Genomic DNA, 21,587 nt, shown 5'->3' on the forward strand with positions numbered 1-21,587 from the left:
CCCCTCACTGAAAATAAATATAAGATAATGATTAATTCAGATTAATTTCTAATGTTACAGATGTTTGACATTGGGGAACACCTGACGGTGCCAGATGAGTTCTCAGAGCGGGAGCGGCGGTCAGGCCTGGTATGGAGACAGCTGGTTGCTGGAGCGATGGCAGGGGCCGTGTCCCGGACAGGAACTGCTCCTCTGGACCGACTGAAAGTCTTCCTGCAGGTGGGTCATTTGACTTCCACTCCCACTGATACACAAAGTTAAAAATCAGTGATGGAGGAACTTTTTAAGCATTTTTAATGTAAACTATATGGGTACATTGTGTATAATAGTGCCTCAGTAAATGAGTATCAGAGTACAGCATCCTTACACTCACACAGTGAAACTGCAACATTAGCAACTGCTTGTCATCCACATTCCCTGTTGTTTTTTACTGTAAGCCAAATCCGCAGCAGTCTCTTCCTCTGCAAAAGCAGACCAGGTGGTTAAAATGAGTAAAAACACTAATAGAGCAGTTTCACATTACATAACAGTGTGTCTCCAGTGCTGTTTGGCATGTTGAGGACAGTGTTAGTCCAGCACCTGCTACTATGTGCGTCTTTTTTTTCCGATAACTTAAGATCCAGACATTCAAAGGGTTTTTACTGTGAGCCAAATTCTTTGGAAAGGTCTCTTCTTCTCCAAAACAAATGGACCCAGTGATTTAAACTGGTAAAAACACAGAATATAGCAGTTTCACGATAAAAAAAAATGTTTTTCTGAAACACTCGTCGTGGAGGGTCTACTTACTATGATAGCTGAAGTAAAAACACAATAAAGTAAATGGCCATATCCAGAGCCAGTGCTTGCTTTGTCTGTTCTGGGCTACTGTAGAAACATGGCGGTGCAACATGGCGATCTCCGTAGATAAGGACCCGTTCCCTATGTACACTGGCATGAAAAAGTTTGGGCACCCCTGGTCAAAATGTCTTTTACTGTAAATAGTTAAGTGAGTAGAATATGAACTGAACTCCAAAAGGCTGGAAGTTAAAGATGAAACATGCTTTTCAGCATTTTAGGCAAGATTAGTGTATTATTTTTGATTTGTACAGTTTTAGAGTGGAACAAAAAAGGAAAGGAGCACCATGCAAAAGTTTGGGCACCCCAAGACATTAGAGCTCTCAGACAACTTTTACCAGGGTCTCAGACCATAATTAGCTTGTTAGGACTATGGCTTGTTCACAATCATCGTAGGAAAGGCCAGGTGATGGAAATTTCAGAGTTTTATAAATACTCCTGAAACCTTGTTTCATCAATCAGCAGCCATGGGCTCCTCTAAACAGCTGCCCAGCACTCTGAAAAATAAAATAACTGATGCCCACAAAGCAGGAGAAGACTATAAGAAGATAGCAAAGTGTTTTCAGGTAGCTGTTTCCTCAGTTCGAAGAAATGGCAGTGAACAGGAACTGTGAAGGTCAAGTTGAGGTCTGGAAGACCGAGAAAACTTTCTGTGAGAACTGCTCATAGGATTGCTAAAAAGGCAAATCAAAACCTCTGTTTGACTCTGGAGTAGTGGTGCACTGTTCTAGTGTGCAGTGAAACCTGCACAAATATGACCTTCATGGAAGAGTCAACAGAAGTAAACCTTTCCTGTGTCCTCACCACAAAATTCAGCATCAGAAGTTTGAAAAGGAACATTTAAACAGGCCTGATGCTTTTTGGAAACAAGTCCTGTGGACTAAGGAAGATAAAGTAGACATTTTTGGGCGCAATGAGCAAAGGCATGTTTGAAGAAAAAGGGTGCAGAATTTCATGAAAAGAACACCTGTCCAACTGTTAACACGGAGATGGATCGATCATGCTTTGGGCTTGTGCTGCAGTCAGTGGCACGGGGAACATTTCACAGGTAGAGAGAAGAATGGATTCAGTTAAATTCCAGCAAATTCTGGAAGCAAACATCACACCATCTGTAAAAAAAAAGCTTAAGATGAAGAGAGGATGGCTTCTATAACAGGACAATGATCCTAAACATACCTCGAAATCCACAATGGACTACCTCAAGAGGAGCAAGCTAAAGGTTTTGCCATGGCCCTCAGAGTCCCCTGACCTAAACATCATTAAAATCTGTAGACCTCAAAAGAGCAGTGCATGCAAGACAGCCCAAGAATCTCACAGAACTAGAAGCCTTTTGCAGGAAGAATGGGTGAAAATCCCCCAAACAAGAACTGAAAGACTCTTAGCTGCTTACAATCAGTGTTTAGAAGCTGTGATGTCAAAGGGGGCGCTACTACATACTGACCATGCAGGGTATTCCAAGTTTTGCTTCAGGCCCTTTTCCTTTTTTGTAACTTGTAAATTTTGAAACTGTAAAAGATTGAAATGAAAAAGTATATTGAAGAAATGTGTCATGACCTTCTGGAAATCAGGTCATCTTTTACTTGCTTAGCTATACACAATAAATGGAATTTTGACCAGGGGTGCCCAAACTTTTGCATGCCATTGTAGATATAAACAGCTCATTCTAAGGTAACAAAAACACAATGAGTCTTATTTTCAGGTGATTATACACTAAAGAAAACATACATATTATGTTGTTTTCCATTTCTGCCAATGTATCCCCTTAAATTCTACACATCGGGCCTTTAAGTGACCAAACTTGGACACTGACTGATTAGGCGAATTACCACACCACTATCAGAAAATGCTCTTTTACATGTCCTTCATTTATTTTAAATTCCTGTGGAAAGCTGAGAAACAGCTAGCCAGTTGTCAGATGTCAGTTGTTATCTTTTAGAGGCAGAAGTTAACTCTATCCCTCAAATGCTGCACTGACATTCACGTACACTCACTTACAGAGATAAAACAAAGCACTTGGTGGGTAGTTCAGGTGGGTGGTTGGAGCATTAGCAGCTAAAACACGAGGCAAGCCTGGCTCTTTGCCTGTGTTGAAAGCTTGAAATGTCAGCAGCCATTTAAGTAACTAAGGAATGACTGGCATCGATCAGCAACATTCTGAAACCTCCTTCTGATTTATTATGGTCATTTTCTGCAAGGAGCCAGTGAAATATTACTAAGTGATTACTGATTAAAGGTTAAATCCAGATATCCCATAATAAACAATATGACAATAATTGTATAATTAATATACAATGTGTCCTTATGGTAGCATTATTTTACTGTAAGTGTAGTTTAAACAACCTGGTCTCACATAAATAAGTGAAATGACCACAACCTGTTAACTCTGCATCACATGAAGAAATTACCTGCCAGCTCCACAGAGACAGTGCTAATGCAATCCTTTGTCATGGTCAGTGTATGAATTCACTAGTTCAACGATGTCATGCAATGGACAGTGGTTAATGTCATGACCACACAGGTAGTATAAGGAGCCAGTAACTCTGCATATAGAGAATGTTGGGTAATGGATGGATCAAGAAATACCAAACATTCACCGAGGAGACCACAGTTTATATCTTGTAAACTGTAAACCTTACAGTCAGCATGGACTTCTTTGAACAACCTACTGCCATCATGTAATTTCAACACAATACTGGTCAACACCATGTAATAGGGTCAGAGGTCAGTCAATCAATCAATTTTATTTATAAAGCCCAATATCACAAATCACAATTTGCCTCAGAGGGCTTTACAGCATACGACATCCCTCTGTCCTTATGACCCTCGCAGCGGATAAGGAAAAACTCCCCAAAAAAACCCTTTAACGGGGAAAAAAAACGGTAGAAACCTCAGGAAGAGCAACTGAGGAGGGATCCCTCTTCCAGGACGGACAGACGTGCAATAGATGTCGTACAGAACAGATCAGCATAATAAATTAACAGTAATCCGTATGACACAATGAGACAGAAAGAGAGACAGAGAGAGACAGAGACAGAGAGAGATGCAGGACAGACGGTAATGACAGTAGCTTACAACAACATTAATGAAAGTAATAATATTATAGTTATAGTTCTGGTTACTGTGGTACAATATGTTGAAAGTATATATTAATATCTGATAGTATACATATGTGACAATAATCATATGTGTATAATAACAGTAGAAGTATGACTAATGATAACAGCAGCAGCAGGAGGCATCTGGCAGGACCACGGCAGCAGCACAAACACACGTCACGCTGTCCAGGCACTGCTGCAATACGAGTTAACCTGAGAGACAGTGGAGCACAAAGGCTGTGGTTTTATGGCCCGTCAGGCCGGAGATGTACTTGGTATTTAACCACACGTTCTTGTAACCAACTGCGTCATAAACAGAATTGGACTGTGTAGAATATCTAGATTTGCACGATATAAACAATAAACATGGCAAAGGTTTAGGAGATTACTATATTCAGGGCTCCCATAGGTCTGTAAATCCTTAAACGCTGGTGAATTTGAGTGGGGCAAAATCAAGGCCTTGAAAGTATTTAAAAAGAGACAAAAATAGACATGGGTTATTGAAATTGCTTGAATTTATTTAATTTGTGCAAGAACAGATTTTGAAGTCTGCCATCATACATTCAAGCCTATACTTATTTTGTCTTTTGTCTGTGAGCTTCTGTAAAACCTGCTTCATCTCATTAGAAAATTCTCAGTGTTGTAACAGTAATTGCCCCCAATCCATGTCTCAAACTATGCCGTGTTTGGTCTCTGAATATCAAACCCATGAACCTTTCATGAGTTTAAGAAGTTGTGGGACCCTTGTATATTGTTAATTTTAAGATCATGAATGAAACAGTGGCACCATTGCAGATGGCATGTGCGGCCCCATGCAGGTCATGACAGTATGTATGTTACACAGCCCTTACCATTCATATGGGTAATGCAACTTGCGTACACGTAGCATTAATTTCTGAGCATGTGCATAACCAAAGCTCCAAATGGATGTAGGATACATGGGGCAGCTGTCATGCGCACACAGACGCATAGTTTAAAGCAAGTATATCTCCACTTTAACTTTGTTGTTTTGGTTCACTCTCAGGGCTCTTACAGCATCATTATCAGCTACAGCAGGCGGCTGTTTTCAGTAAAAAAAAAAAAACAATGAAAACACACTGTACACTAACTGCTCAACACCAAACAACATTCACAGTTAGAGACTAGTTGAGCATTTAGTAGCGAAAGAGACAGATTTTGTTTTTATGAGGAGTTAGAAGAGACCAAAACCAGAGAAAATACAGAGTGAATATTGGATTTATATTCATCAGTTGGATACAAACACAGCTCCACATGAATGAGCACGTTGCTCTGTGTCCTCTGGATAGTATTCTGTTTTTTTTTGTTCTGCAGTTGAACTCACCTGGGGTTGGATGTAGATATTTGCCCAAACACTGGCTGTAATAAAGATGAGTGATCTAGCAGTGTTTGTGTGTCCAGGTACATGGCTCTACATCTCGGGGGATTAATCTTTGGTCCGGGCTAAGGGGGATGGTCCAGGAGGGAGGTGTCTTCTCACTCTGGAGGGGAAATGGCATTAATGTCCTCAAGATTGCCCCTGAATCTGCCATTAAGTTTATGGCCTATGAACAGGTCAGAACTCTCCAATTTTTACTTTCCTTAATCCACTTTCATACATGACCACATAACCACATTCAGTGTATATCTATGCACTTCCTTTCCCTCATGCTGCATCCTATCACTGCCACTCTTCTTTGCCCTCCCAACATCTTCTTCCATGTGTAATGCCTTCTCGTCCTCCTCCTCTTTCGTCTCTTACTCTAGATCAAGTGGCTGATCCGAGGAAGTAGAGAGGGGGGCGGTTTAAGAGTACAAGAGAGGTTCATTGCTGGCTCTCTGGCAGGAGCTACCGCCCAGACCATCATCTACCCCATGGAGGTCAGTTTGAAATTTGTGTAATTGAAAGGTTTACATTAAGATAGTTCTAGAAGGCTGTGCAAATTTCTTACCACTGTTTCTGGAGCTTAACTTTTTTTTTGTACTCAGTTTTAAATGAATGCAAATCAAGTTATTGTGCAGAAAAGCACCTTTAAAATGGCACTGTAATCAACAAGAGGCTGCTTTATGAGAAATTACAAGCATCGTTTTTTTATTCCTCAGCTACAGGACTCATTAACCAGGGTTGACAGCCGAGCACCATTTCTCATTAGCATTAGGATGTGCTGAACGGCTTTAAGTTTAGCATTGGGGCCAATCAGCTCCCAGCAGATTTCGTTAACAGCACAGATATCTGATGTGGTCATTTTAATTATATAGAGATTTCTTTCCTGTACAGAGTCTTAGTGAACCCTGTCCTGAGTGTGTGAATGATCATGAAAATTGATGCCTTACATGATAAAGCTTTGGTAGCAGAGTCTCCTTAGCTCTGTTCTACATGAAACAGGAGCAGTTGCCTTGTCATTGGAGAAAGTACCATAGCAGCATAATGATAAAGCATGAAAAGCAGACTTTACACGTAAATCTGCACTTAAGACTAAAGGCCTTTGCACACCAAATCACACGTTTTAAAAATGAACACAACCTCACTTTGTGCCAATCACTTTTACACACTGACTCTGAAACTTTCGTTCGTCATAAATCTTTTCAGAACAGGTTCGTTTTTCTGCGTATTTTAGCATCCATCAAAAGCCTTGAGACAGTTATTTGACCAAGAAGCAGTGAAGAAAATGTGGCATCACCTGTGATACACATACGCAACAATAAAGAGGAACAGGGTACACAGTGTTTCATAACGGATATCAGATTTCAGATAGCCTACCCCAGGTGGATGAGGAGGAGGAGGAGGAGGGTGAGGAGAAGGATGTAATAAAGGATGAAGACCACAGACAGACAAAGGGAGAGAGAGAGAGAGAGAGAGAGAGAGAGAGAGAGAGGGAGAGAGCGACAGTGGCGGAGGCAGAGAGGAAAACTCTGCCAGATGACTACCACATGCAAGCAGAGAGTGCCAAAAGCCAGGCAGGTAACTCCAGCCGTGAGGAGGGAGCAGATGTGTCTGTCAGTGCATCAGATTCACTGTGCAAAGTTCCTGTGCATAGTGGGATGACAGGTTTAAAAATTACATATGAAAAATGAAGACCGGGTGTGCAAAGGCCTTAAGTGTCATTGATAGAACTTCCTCCAACTCATGTCATAAAACTCTTCAGCACCCATCATCAAGCAGCAATAGAGAAGAAAATGACTAGGTTAAATAAATGGGGATTGATAACAGCACAAAACCAGAGTTCTGGTTACGTTCCATCCCTCACCTGTTCTCATCAGCTCTGGGTAGCGACCTCAAGAATGTGGTCACAAATACAAAAGGACAAAATGAGTTCAAGTTAGTAACAGGGTCAGGAGCATGGACCAGTGTAAGGAGCTCAGAGTGGAACCTGCTGTTTTGAGTTGAGTTAATTCAGAAATCTGGAAGTTTTCTGGGCTGGTCTACTTGGAAGAAGACCCTGGGGTACACCCAGAAAGCTGTTGCTGGAGGGAATTTTAAAACCAATCGCATTCTGGAACTCCTCTAAATTTCCCAGAAGAAAAGGAAGACTGTCCTGCTTACTCCACTGTTACCATCAGCAAGGCCCAGATAAACAGCAGAGAATGAATGGATGGAAAATAACCTCTCAGTGCTATTTGTTGTTGCTATTTGCTAGTTGTCCAATAATATCTTTTCCTGTTCTCACTCTACCTTCTTCAATCTTCCCTGACCCCCTCTGTCGAGTAGGTGCTGAAGACTCGTCTGACAATAAGAAAGACGGGGCAATACTCAGGTATGGCTGATTGTGCCAGACAGATCCTGAAGACAGAGGGAGTCCGAGCTTTCTACAGGGGCTACCTGCCAAACACATTGGGCATCATCCCTTATGCCGGCATTGACTTGGCTGTGTATGAGGTGTGTATACATGTGCCTACAGTTATTTAGCCACTCTTCCACAGTAAATGATTTTGGTACAGACTACATGAGATAACTATAAAGGTCATTGAATTGATAGGTAATTAAGATTGCTGGTCTGGTTAAAAAAATACCAACCTCCCAAGCATGAACTCTTTTTTTATTTTTTTTGTGTGTCCTATGAAGAGACCCTAAGTCCTTTGGTCTTCCTAACTTTGTGGCTCTTAGTCCCAAGTCAGTTGGTTCCCACTAAAGACAGATCTTTAAACAGAGGTAATTTCAGTAACTTCAGTAATTTCACTGTAGATCTCAGCAAATGTTACTAAAACACAAGGATTTGTTGGGGACTATTTCCAACAGTGGATTAATCCACATTTGGTGTTCTAGTGAGTAATTCTGGCAGCAGGATGGTGCATGTGGAATTTAGTCAAAATAAATTACAGTGTGTGTTTAATTGGGTTTTTTTGGCCAACAATGAAGCTCTATGGCTAAGCTTGCACTTTAGTCAATTTAAGGGTCTATCTAAGTACAATTTCATTTACACTTACCGTAAAACTTAAATTAAAAACCAAGTCTCAATTAAACACCCAGTCCCTTTTACTAGCCCGGTGTGGCTACACATTTTAATAAATAAACGCCTGTCTCAATTACATGGCTGGTCTGGTTCCCAAGCAGTTCATTTTTTAATGGAAGTTCTTTGGATGTATAACTCTGGGTTGTTGGCTACCTCAAATTATGTGGCCATTCCTTGATTACCTTGAAAGTCTTTTTTTTATATCCCTGTAGTCCGTAAGGGTCCACTAGAGGTCAAAAGAATCAAAAGGTTTTTTTCATTAAAATTAATCCAAGTTGTGAGTATTGTTTTAACAGGATAAAGTGGTGTTTTGTAGGTATGTCAGGTGCCGTAATCTTCAAGTACTGTAACTCTCTGATTTCTGTCTGTTGAAGCTAGATCAAATGAATGATTCATTATTTATATATTATCTGAATCTATTTATACAGGTTTAAATAAACAATTTGTCAGTATTTCCCATCTTTGCTGAGCAATAGTTTTGTGTGAAAGGAATTAAAGGCCTGTCCCATATTGACACCTGTCCCTAATATAAGCCTGTTGAGTTCAGTGATTTTAACAAATAATAGCCCAGACTATTAATTGAGGTTTTATGGTTGCCACATATATACGCCTCTATTGGCCATATCACAAACGCCTCTATTGGCCATATCACAAATCTGATTATGGATGATAATATGATGTGGTGTTCCTGGGCTATCAGGGTCAGTTTTACTCAAGTCTAGAGGGTGATAGACTCACAAGTCAGTCTTTAGATGCTTTGCTTAACTAAAGACTGATGACTTTCTCCCTGATTTTGTGTTTAGATGGGCGGATACAATTTCAGAGTTTAAAAAAACTCCCTACGTTGCAGAACCAATAGTAAATCCGCAGGGCGGTCCTTCAGTGGCTCGCTGAACTCTTGTGCTTGTCAACATAGTCCGACTAGAAACACGTGTAGCGGTACAAAATGGCTCAAGTCGCTGTAAGTCCTTCATTTCCACAATCTTGTGGACTGAGCACACGTTTGATAAAATGGAGTTAAATCTCTCAGCATCCATTTTCAAGCTTTCTGTGTGTTTGTTTCCTTGAGGACGAGAAAAGGGGGAGCGCACATTTCCGGGAGGGCGTGTCCTGCTTTGTTGCCGGCCGTTTTCGCCGGTGTGTTAAACACACTTTAGAAAGGAGTGTCCCCAGACTATCAGAAGGCGGAGATCTCTGATTGTCTGGTGGCGAGACTAAGAGGGTGATGATAATGCACCTTAAGCTGTATGGACTGTCAGACTTTAAGTCTTCTTGTGTATTGTCGACACAAGACACATGAAAAGGCTAAAATAGAATATCACAAGCCTCATGTTTTAAAGGGCCAGTGTGTAATATTTGGCATGGTTTATTGTCAAATCTGAATCTGAATCTGAATATTCTACCCATTAATATGTTTATATAAGTGTATAATCGCTATAAAATAAAATTCGTTTGGTTTTCGTAGCCTTATAATTATGCTTTTATATATATATATATATATATATATATATAGCAAGGGCCTTGCTTTAGAGAGGTCACCATCTTGTGCCGCCATGTATGTAAGGCAGCCCGAGCGGACAATCCAGCCAGCCAGAGAACGCGTTTCGCGTGTATAAATAAACCAACGAAGACAGCGGAAGGAAGGAAGAAGGAGGAGGAAACAGCAGAGAGTGTTAGTAGTTCGTCGATGGAGAGTAGTGAAAAGTTTTTTTAGTTATAAAGTTTGCGAATGGACCACACTTACCACGCAACAGGAGAGAATGAACCCGAACCGTCATCTGCGAGGAAAAGAAGACACAACTTCACTCCTTGTGATGCACTCTCTGCGGCGCTTTTCCTCCTGATGATATATCTCCCCAACGATGGTAGCACCGAATCCCATTCTGTGCAGCAAAATGGGAGTGGAGGATTCAGCCTCTCTTCTCGCCCGCTCAGTGTACTCCGGCTCTCATCTGTATGCTCCGGCTCAAACAGGTATGGCTCTGGGTCTGTGTCCGCTACAAGAAACTCTTCAAAATCGCGTTCAAAGTCGTCCATTGCAGCTACTACAGTCCAGAGATATTGCTAGGCTAAATAAACAGCTGAGCTCTGTTTACAGGCTACGCTGTCAGTCAGTGTGCGGGCTGGAGATTGGTAGAGCAGAGAGGGGAGGGGGTACCCGCTAGGTACTGTAAGTGAGTATGTGTGTATGAAGTGTGTGTGTTACGCTAGAAGAGTCAGAGTTTGGGACGGAGTCTTTTACCCCCTGGAGTGTTACCGGAGTTTTTGGAGTGCTCAAATAAACTGGCCTTTTTCCCGAATGCTACTCTGGTCTCCTGCTCGTGAGTGACTCATTACAATATCGTAACATGGTTTAGATTTCTAAATAAATATTCACCTTGTCGCTAGATAGACCTACTCCTGAAAAACTTGTGTCTGCGCAAGGCTTTTTGTCCCTACGAGGCTACCATCATTTACCCGACGGGAGGGGTGAGCGAGTGAGCCCTGCAATCTAGAATTTGACCACTGATGTCACTGTTTTCAACCCATTTTACACACTGGCCCTTTAAATATATCTTTCCTAAGAGGGAGAAGGGAATCCTGTGATCCAAAGCAGTGAGCAACATACCAGTCCCACCTGCACTGTTGGACCAATATATGATCCCTGTGCAGTAACATTCCAGCTATGACAGCCTTGAAGCACAGAAAAATGAGAGACTCACAGACTACCAGTTTAAATCATCATCCAAAGGACTGTCTTTAAATGCATTTTACACACTGGATTTTGAAACAAAGTATTTGTATTTAATTTCTCTCTTATATTTTCTACTCTTCTTCTTCTAATGGCTCATGCTTTAAGACTTTGAAGAATGCCTGGCTCCAGAGGTACTGTGTAGATTCAGCGGATCCAGGAGTGTTGGTCTTGCTGGGCTGTGGTACTGTCTCTAGTACCTGTGGCCAGCTGGCGTCCTATCCCCTCGCTCTCATTCGGACACGTATGCAGGCACAAGGTGGGATGCAGTGTAGATTCAGACATATTCTAAACATACTAAGCATGACGATGACCTAACATTAACCTCCATCCATCCTCCTCTTTCAGCCATCACTGAGGGTGTACCCAAGCTGTCCATGTTGGGCCAGTTTAAATACATCATATCCCATGAAGGTGTGCCGGGCCTGTATCGCGGCATCACCCCTAACTTCCTCAAAGTCATCCCAGCGGTCAGCATCTCCTACGTGGTGTACGAGCACATGAAGAAAGTTCTCGGGGTGGGTTACTAGAGTGAGACAAAGGAGAGGGATTCATGACAAAAAAGGACAGAGAGGCAAAAACTTCATTGTGCTTGTGAGAAGAACAGGAGCAGTGATGATACATCTCCTCAGACACTGACGGAAAAGAAAGAAAGTCTGGGACGAGGAGAGAAGTGAAAAGAACCATTTAAGATGGTACTGGTGTATGCTGCACTTCCTGTTGACTCAGTCAAATTCAAGCTTGAGTAGCTTGCAGGTAGTTTGCAGGCAGAATATATACATTTGTGAATTTGGGAGGATTGGATAATAAGGTAAATGTCTGTCTTCTCTGAAACCATTATGCCACATACATATGGGAAATGCACAATATATTTGGATTTTAACCAATGTCTCAACTTGGTCCAAAGCACACAGTTGGACAGCAAAAATATTCTAAAGTGGAAACAGACAACTTTTAAATTCCCCCACCCACCAACACACCCCTGCTTCCACTGTTTCTAAGTGGTATTTTTTTGTTGGTATTGCTGTTGCAAAGACAATGGGATCTCTTTCTGTTTTCCTCAGAGCCTAGCAACTATCACGTTACTTCTGCTGTCCACCATTTCTGCTTATGTGGATACAAAATCACTATCCTTCTCCTGTTTTGGTTGCATAATGGTTGACACACTTCCTTTGTGCCATAAATGGAGCATTTACTTTCCCAGGAGATCGTACAGAATTGCATAGTGAATGTGGGGCTTATAGATAACCAGTTGAAACACTGATAGTGTCATTGCTATAGTCATTACACTGTGCAATCAACATTTATTTATAATGGTGAGTTAAGACGAAAAAACTTTTCCACTTTTTTTTCCACATTAAAGGTTTTGACACACCAAGCTGACAGTTGGCCGTAGGTCAGAGTTGGGCCGCCGGTGAGCATCTGCCACTCTTGTCGGTACGGTGTGTCCAGCACCATCTGCCCTTGTCGGTGCTAGTTGGCCTTTTTTCCACAGACTCATAATGTTGAATTGGCATTGGTACAACAGAGCCCGTCAGTGAATGAAATCCCTCTGATTGGCAGCTTAGTGCACGAGAAGACAAATGTAAACAAAGAGCTAAAGTCAAGAAGGAGTGGGGTTGGAACAAACTTGTTACATAAGCTAAGATTATTTTTCTTCAGCCACTGAACTCTTAACCAGAAATGCAAACCGATGGTTTGTGCTACTGTTCTCTGGCACACACTTTGTTCTTTTTAAACGTTGGATTGTGTTGTTAATAGCTAACTTGCAAACTAGCATCAAGACAGTCTTCCAGTTTCCCTTTTTGAATAAGGATTACAGACTGCCGTCTGCTGGCATGAAGGCGTATGTCCTCACGCAGACGCAGAGCACACATGCCTGTTGGCCGTTGGTTTGGTTTGTTCATTTGCAACTTTTTGTATGAGGCGCCTGGACAAGAGGCAATGCAGCAGGGGGCTCTCATCACCATGAGTTCTCCATTGTTGGTTTGGTGTGTCTGGGCCTTAATGCAAGTATGCAAGTTGTTTGTTTAGGCTTAGGCATCTAACATTCTAAGTTACTACCTGTGACAGGTCATATTACTTCTGAAATACCAGGGTAAACAGTAGACCGTACAAAGTAATCTACCTGCAAATGTGTGCTTGCGTTAACCTGATTGTAACTGCTGCATGACGATACATTGTGTTGCAGCAAAGTCAGGTCTAACAGTTTTGTTGGATGCCTGTGCTTGTTTTTTCTGGAGCTCTCTCTGCATTAGTTTAGTAAGCATGAGTTTAATAGTAAAAAACAAGATATAAGCAAACCCACAAACTGCCATCACCTTGTGATTTAAGATGTTGCTAAAGCCTAATAGCTTATTTGCCTATGATGTCATACATCGGTGCACTGTCCAGCTGGAGGGCAGGGAACTGGCGCAGACCACCAACACTGCACAAATGCTTATAATTCAGTAATTTATTTAGTATTATTTCTGGGAACAGTTGACCAATTCGAAAGAAAGTAGTAGCTACAGTTAGCTCACATTAGCTAGTAACATTAGCCTGACAGTAATGCGTCCATGTACCGAGCTGAAATATAAAAGACAATTATACTTCAGCACATCTTCTCATCTGGCCAAAAACTAGACAGCAGTTGTTTCAGTCATGGACCCAACTGCACACAAATCAGAGTCCACTAGACTCCTGTATACATTTATTGGTTCCTCCATATCTAGTTCAAGCAGTATATGGATTCATCACTTCCTGCCCTCCATCTGAATGTTGCATCTCATAATAGTCATGTGATTGCAAACAAGCTATTGGCGCTCAGAAGTGCTTGACATAACCTATTTCTTTCAGCCAGTGAGAAGAGCCCAGCCAAAAACAGGCAGAAAAGTTGTCATTTGGAGTTACAAAAACAGTTTGAACACTCTGAGAAAATGTTGTGTTCTCGTAGGAATCATCATTTGAGGAAGAGAAAGTTAGAAAAATACCAATGTCATTCTTCACTCTGAGAAGTTATTGCTCCAATGGTACTTTCAGACAGTGAGTGGTTACCACAGCTGCCTCTGTTCCCTGTGTGAACTGAGGTTGGTCGAGGCAGCAAGGAGAACTGCCGCTTTCTTAAAAACAGCTACTGGCTGAATATCCGACAATAGTTAAAGTTTTATCAAATTGCTTGCATGGCTTGCCATGTAACCATAACCACAGTAACCCTAACCACACCAAGTGAAACAATGCAGGAGCTCATGTTATTGGTTTAAGTTCCCTGAATTACACACCTCTACTTGCCTGATATCAGACAGAACTGTCAACTCATTATACTTTTTCCTCTCTAAGGGACCTGACACACCAAGGCGACGATCAGACATCAGTCAATGTTGGGCCTTTGATGAGCATATGTTGCCCTAGTTTTTGTGACATGTCTTGCATCATTGGCACTAGTCTGACATTGTGGGTGGGTTTTTGGCTATTTCAGCATGTTGAATCAGCCTTGGAGTTGACCATTGACTGTAATCTTTGCTGTGGGTTCAGAGGCAACTTTTTGGCCAGACATGGGCGATATGAGACTGCACAACTGCCGGCCTTCATCACCACTAGTTCTTTGATGTTGTTTGGTGTGTCTGGGCCCTAACCGACTTCTGTGGGAGGGGGATTTGATTTTCCCTAACCAGTCATGAGAGGCCAACATATCAGTCTGAATCAAATACCATTTTAAGTCCACAGTGATGTGTAGCCATGCCAGCATACCAGTTTTGCTGGGGTTTTGAGAGTGGAGCATAGCAAAGGGAAATAAACTATAATGTCGGGTGATATTGACAAAAGATGTTGATTTCAGAACAGCTTCAATAGCAGAGTATATATCTACAGCACTTACCATTGTTGTTAGTTCTCATTGGTTCCAGTACACCCCTTGACAATATTAGACAACAGCTTGACAACAGCATTAGTTCTGCAGCGCTTATGGGTTGTTTTTTATTTTAACCGAGAAGCCACTGTTTCATGTTACAGTGCCAGAAGAATCATGAACTTGGTGGTGTGGGCAGATTCAAAGGACTGGACTCTGGCAACACCTCTACACCAGCAGTAAACATACAAATGAATACAAATGGTATTGGAGCAGCACCAGCTTTGATGTGTGGTTCAGTCTGGGCTAGTAAACAGAGTTTATCATATTAGTTAGCTAATCGTATTTCACGTATTAACTTTTTGCTAACACTTTAAAGCTATAACCCACTCTGTTAAGGTACATCATGAGACTAGAAGTAGTAAATGGCGGGAAGATGGAGGTTGTTGGTGGAATTTGACCTAGCCAGTAGCTGTAGTTGTGCCCTTTTGCCTCTCTTTCTAACTACGGAAAAACTGACATGAAAAGGAGACTACGAGGATGATGTTTCTCACTCCTTCCAACAATATTTTATCATTAAAACCAGTTTGTAAATTGGTAAAAAAGAACTATGAGATGGTGGAGAGGGCTCCCGAGTTACCAAATCACAAACAGCAAGAAAATGTTCATCAGCAGCTTCATAAGTCAGCTGAAGACCAAACTCTTAGTCTGTCAGTTTTATTGCCTCTTTTGGGGAACTTGTGATGGTGAGATGAAATACTTCATGAACATGGCCTCTGGTAGGCCTACACTGCGCAATGCATTCCCATTCTTCCTTTACAGTCTCATTGCGGTACACTGTACTGTACTGTCATCTCAACAGGACTGAAGCAGGGACTGTTCACCCTGTAGACACACAGTATTACCAAACCAGAAAGAACATTTCTATCCACTGAAAAAAGACATGGAATCTACTCAGTGAACTTTTCTATAAAAAAAAAAAAAACTTTAATGTGCTGAGGATAATTTTCAGTGGTTGTTTGGTCTAACTCTTAGCATGTCATTCATTATGATCTCAAATCATTTGACTTTGAAATGATACAGATATTTGAGGTTCAGGAGGTACTCCTTGAATTTATGAAATATTGCTGTCCAGATACTTCAAAGACTCAGGTTGTAGGGTGGTAACTAAGTGTACTCTAGTTTCATGGCAGTGTAGTACAATGGTATATGCAAAGGCAGCACACCCAACCTCTCCAGGTAAAGAGTATCTCTATTACACGTGCCCCAAATGCAATGTTTAACCACAACAAGCCCAAATTCCACAAAGCGAGCCTGATAATGAAGAAAATCTAAAACAATTGCATGAGAGTCCATGGAGCACAATAAAGTAGTTGTCAGACCCTTGTTGGAGCTGGCCGATGCTAAACTATGATTAGTCAGTCTGCATTCTGTTCTGTTGTAGATATTAAATAGTAAATTTCTGATATTTTTCTTATATGATATCAGTAGTACATAGGGACCATTAGGTTGCGTGTTCTGTCCGATAAAAGCTTCATATTAAAGTGCTGCTGCTGCCATATTTGCTATGTCCACCTGATTTCTGCCATCAAACTAGAGGCCTGTGTGTTTTGTGTTGCATTATGAAACATTTGGAAGCAGATGATTTGTCATCCCAAATATTCCAAGTCATCTGATTTTCTCACTTGTAACATTTTATGAACTCAAAGCATATTGAACATTGTTCCCTGCACTGGAGCTTCTGCCTTTAGTCAGAATCTGAGGTGCAAGTGTCATATCATGGAATCAACAACAAAAAGGAAACAAATGATAAAGTGTGCCTCAGTGCATGGTTTTTTAAATCATATTTAGGTTTAAACTGAATATGAACTGCACAAAAAGATTCTACAGTAGTTTGTTGGTGCAGTTTTGAAGCAGCAGCATGTGAAGGGAGTGGTGATACACCCCCATAGACTTTGAATGTCATTATTTGCATAGTAGACAAACATATATATCATCTATATTATTATGCTTATGAATGCCTAAGTCCCTGAAGAGTTATATTTTTCCTCCCTTGCAAGCATACTTGAAACGATGAATGCTTGTTGCCACTGGGGCCTTGCAAGCATGACATAGAATATTTGTAAAGCATGAGTGCATGTTTCTAAGCCTTCTGTGAAAATGAAGCTTAAGTGTGTGAGGACTGTATTGCCCCCCCAAAACTGAGCCGTTGTAGTGTCACTTTGATGACAGATGACACAAAAGAGCTTTCTAGTTTTGATAAATCAGTCTTGTCAGTTGAATGTGAATGTGCACTTTACATGCCTCAGTGGTGGAGTTCATTCTGTGACATCATACTAAGACGAGGGCTCTAAATGTAACTGATGTGTCAGCATCATACAGCTGCTTTCATTCATACAACTTCAGCATCCTCATTTAACATTTATTTGCACATGGTCATCTTTAAAGCTGTGCTAATTTATTTTTGGCCACTTGGGGGCAGTTTTTTCTCTTTTCAATGGGTTGTAAACATGACATTAACACACTGTCACTTAATAAAGTCACGCTAAACATGTTTGCAAATACAGTTATTGCCTATTTATGCATACAGCAGATACAGCAACATCAGAATTGATTTGGAGTCATGTTTGCATCCACCTGATGACAGTCTAAGGCAAGCCCTTATAACATTTAATCAGTTGTGGTACCAGCCTCGATTTCCTGGTAAGTTTATATTACTCTAGTCTGTAAGGGTCTTCTGATCAAAAGAATCAAAAGTGCCAAATTAATTAATCAGTTAATAATTAATCTAAGTGAGTTTTGTTTTAACAGGATAAAGTGGTGTTGTGTTGTGTTGGTATACTGGGTGCCGCAACCCCCAGGTGAGGTGAACCAATTCTTGTAACTTTCTCTGATGCACTGCAATGTCTGTTGGAGCTAGATCAAATGAATGATTCATAGTTAATATGTTATTTGAAGCTAAATTTCTATACCAGTAATATGGCTTATAACTGGTTTAAATAAACAATTTGATAGTATTTTCAATCTTTGCTCAGCAACAGTTTTGTGTGAAAGGAATTAAAAGCCTGTTCCATATAGACACCTGTCCCAATTTTATAGTAAACACCTCTACATTCAATGCTTCAATGTACAGTTCTAATTTAGAATATCTACAACTCACTATTGTAGTTCTCACTATTCAAAATGACAATATCAATATCAACAATTTATTTCTTACTAGTGAAAATGCTCACTGTAGAATCTGTAACCTAATTACAACTAGTCATCTTTTACCACTGACTTTTATTCAAGCTCAGTCACAGCTATCTATAATTCAGTTCAGGTGTGTTATAATTCCAAGTCAGCATATCCATAATGTCATTTTGAGTAGTTGCAATTCTTTATAAAGATGTATACAACTCAGTTCTCCCTTACTGAAAATACTTGATATCAGTAATTCAGTACTCACTATATGCAATGGCAAGGCTCATTTTAGAGATCTATAATTGTTCTTACATTACAGATATCATAAATGAAAGTGTCCCTCTCCCAGCAGTGCTTTCCAGCTCCTCCTGGGGGTCCCCGCGGTGTTCCCAGGGCAGACAAGATATGTATTCCCTTCAGCGTGTTCTGGGTCTGCCCCGGGGCCTCCCAACAGTTGGATGTGCCTGGAACACCTTTAACAGGAGGCGCCGAGGAGGCATTCTGATCAGATGCCCGAACCACCTCAACTGACCCATTTTGATGTGAAGGAGCAGCGGCTCTAATCCTAGCTCCCTCCTGATGTGCGAGCTCCTCACCCTATCTCTTAGGCTGAGCCCAGCCACAGGAAACTAATTTCAGCTGCTTGTACTGGCAACTTCATTCCTGCGGTCACCAAGGCTCATGACGTTAGGTGAGGGGTGGGATGTAGATGGACCAGCAAATTGAAAGCTTTGCCTTCCAGCTCAGTTCCCTCTTTACCATGACGGTGCGGCAATGCGCCCGCATCACTGTAGACGCCATGCCAAACAGCTGATCCATTCTACCCTCACTCTTGAACAAGATCCCGAGATGCTTGAACTCCCTCACTTGGGGAAGTAACTCACTCCCAACCCAACGGGGCGATCCACCGTTTTCCAGCAGAGAACCATGGCTTCAGACTTGGAGGTGCTGACTCTTACCCCATCCACTTCACATTCGGCTGCAAACCGCCCCAGTGCATACTGAAGGTCATGGTGTGATGAAGCCAATAGAACCACATCATCTGCAAAGAGCAGAATTCTGACCAGTCAAAATTAAATTATTGATATGTCGGCTTGGAACTCTAGTAAGAATGTAATCTCAGATATCTGAAATACATTTGCAACTAGTGGAAGTTATATTCATACTAGTAACAATTATGTTTAAGATATCTACAGTTCCATTTATAAGTAGTAAGAACTGAATGTTAAGGTATCAAAAAAGGAATTATCACTTGTCAAAAATGTCATAGTAGATATCTTTAGTGACATACGTTTATATCTGAAATTAATATTCAAATTTTAGCTACATATCCAAAATCAATGTGCTACCTGTAAGTGATACAAGTGTTAAGTGTTGGTGTTAAGTAACACAAATGGTTTTGTGATATTTTAATGATATGAAGCTCACATATCAAAAAGTCTGTTATGTCAGACATATCAAACATGCAGTTGTTGATATATGAAACGGGACATTACATTTCCACTGGTCACAATCCTTTTTCAACACGTGAAAATGCTGTCATTGTTATTCTTAGTTGTGACAAAGGAATGATCTGTAATTAAATTAAAGATATCTGTAAATTAGTTTTGACTAGTTGAAATGTTAATTCCACATGTGAATATATATTTGTAACACGTCACAATTATTTCACAGATATTGTAAATTAACCTTTAACTAGTCAAAATGATATTTTGACATGTCAAAAAGTCATTTCCACCAGTGAAAAGTAAATTGCTGCTCATCAGCCTGACTGATTTTGCTGAAAGGGCTTTCCATAGACTGTCAGTTTAATGCTCACTCTTGTTTTAGCTCTGTTTTTGGTCTCAATTAACTCCTAAAAAAACAGTCTCTTTAGCTGCTAAATGACCAATTAAAATGATTAGGGCAAAGGGGAGAGCATCGTGAAATTATTATTAATAGGAGGCTACTGCTTTTTAAAAAAAATTCAAGCACAAAATTCCATCCCCCTTCAAACCCAATAATTTTCTTACAGTCCCTAAATGTTTCACTATGTTAACAAACTAGTCTCAAACTGTGTCTGCTGTTTAGTGCTTAGCAGGTAGTGTACAGTAATTTTATTTTCACTGAAAATAGTTGCCTGTAGCTTAAGTAACAAATGAGAGCTGAGTTTGTGGGTCAAAAAACCAAAACAATGAGCTAAAAGAGGCAAAAAAGTTCTGCCGTGCTGAGGGCTATGCAATACCTTGAAGGTATCGACCGTCATAATTCAGTCAAACTTCTCTAGTCAAACAATAGATGCATTTGAACCTATTTGTATCCATATCTCGAAATAAAGACTATTTTTTATGGTTTTGCTCATTGCTAATCACAGCAAGCATCTTTATGCGCAAATATTTATTGCGTTGTTTGATTGGCTCACAATGTAGCAGCTACAACCAGTCCCATATAGCCTTTGCTGTGGTGAGTCATGCACTGTGTATTTTTTGACAGAGTTGTATGTACAGTTATTTAATATATATTTTAATAATCCGAACCTTCTCAAAATGTATTTGTGTAAAAATAGTTTGAATGAGGAGGAGTAGTGGCATTTTACACAACTGAAATGCTTTCATTCACATTTCTATTTGTGTCAGTATCACTTTAAGGCTACTGGCCCTGGTACTTGTATCGTAATTTTTGAAACAATACTCAGCTTTGGCCGAGCTAAGGGGAACTACAGAGCTGGTGATAATTCTCTGTGGATTCATCACCTTGAGTCACAGCCTGCACATGACATGCAGTTCATTATGACAAATATTAATTAGTCCAGCAAGCTGACAAGTTTGTCTCACATGTAGAGGTGTTAAAGATGAATAAAGATTTGTTTCACTTAATTGTCTCATTATATGAAAGTTATTTATGTACAGTCTGCAAAATGTAATTTTAAATCTCACTCAATCTCCTAGATTTTGTAAATAAGCAGATGTAGAACAGATTTTCACTCAGATTGTGTGTCCCCATGTATCTCAAGGATGCTATATTTCTGCTGCAGCAGTTTGACACAGTTAGGTTGCAAAGAGGAGGGTTAAGAAAATGTTCCACCAATGAAAAAGAGAAAGTGTAGATGAGCTGCTACTGATGTTCCAGAGTAATAAAAGAAACAGAAAATGTTACAAATAAGTGGTAACCACATGATGTTTGCAGTACAAATGGTGTTTTTAGAATGCACATTTTTAATATTCAGAATACTATAAAACTTTAGTTAAAAGCCTAGTCCCAATTCAACGCCCAGTCCCCTTTTTAGTTCGGCGTGGCTATACATTTTGACAAATAAAGGCCTGTCTCAATTAAAAGCCTGGTTCCCAAGCAGTTCATTTTTGTAGAAGTTTTTGGATGTATAGGACCCAGTCGTTGGCTATCTACTTGAGCTAATGTTAGCTGCTTTGATTGCACATACAGAAATATCCATGAGCACTAAAAAAAAGACAATAATTCATTCAGATTTACCA

The 21,587-nt window shown here is 40.5% G+C and overlaps 1 protein-coding gene across 1 annotated transcript in view; it reads left to right on the top strand.

Annotated features, from left to right (window-relative positions):
• LOC117269071 (mitochondrial adenyl nucleotide antiporter SLC25A23-like) overlaps positions 1-17,500 on the top strand; it is a 37,043-nt gene extending 19,543 nt beyond the window's left edge. Inside the window, exons 5-10 of the mRNA XM_033645917.2 lie at positions 61-219; positions 5,349-5,501; positions 5,694-5,807; positions 7,636-7,803; positions 11,217-11,367; positions 11,457-17,500. Of these exons, the coding sequence (XP_033501808.2) occupies positions 61-219; positions 5,349-5,501; positions 5,694-5,807; positions 7,636-7,803; positions 11,217-11,367; positions 11,457-11,638 (927 nt within the window). The 3' untranslated portion in view covers positions 11,639-17,500. The remainder of the gene's footprint in view (positions 1-60; positions 220-5,348; positions 5,502-5,693; positions 5,808-7,635; positions 7,804-11,216; positions 11,368-11,456) is intronic.
• Positions 17,501-21,587: the final 4,087 nt, after the last annotated feature.

The sequence above is a fragment of the Epinephelus lanceolatus genome, chromosome 18, assembly GCF_041903045.1.
Source record: "Epinephelus lanceolatus isolate andai-2023 chromosome 18, ASM4190304v1, whole genome shotgun sequence".
Lineage (NCBI taxonomy): Eukaryota > Metazoa > Chordata > Actinopteri > Perciformes > Serranidae > Epinephelus > Epinephelus lanceolatus.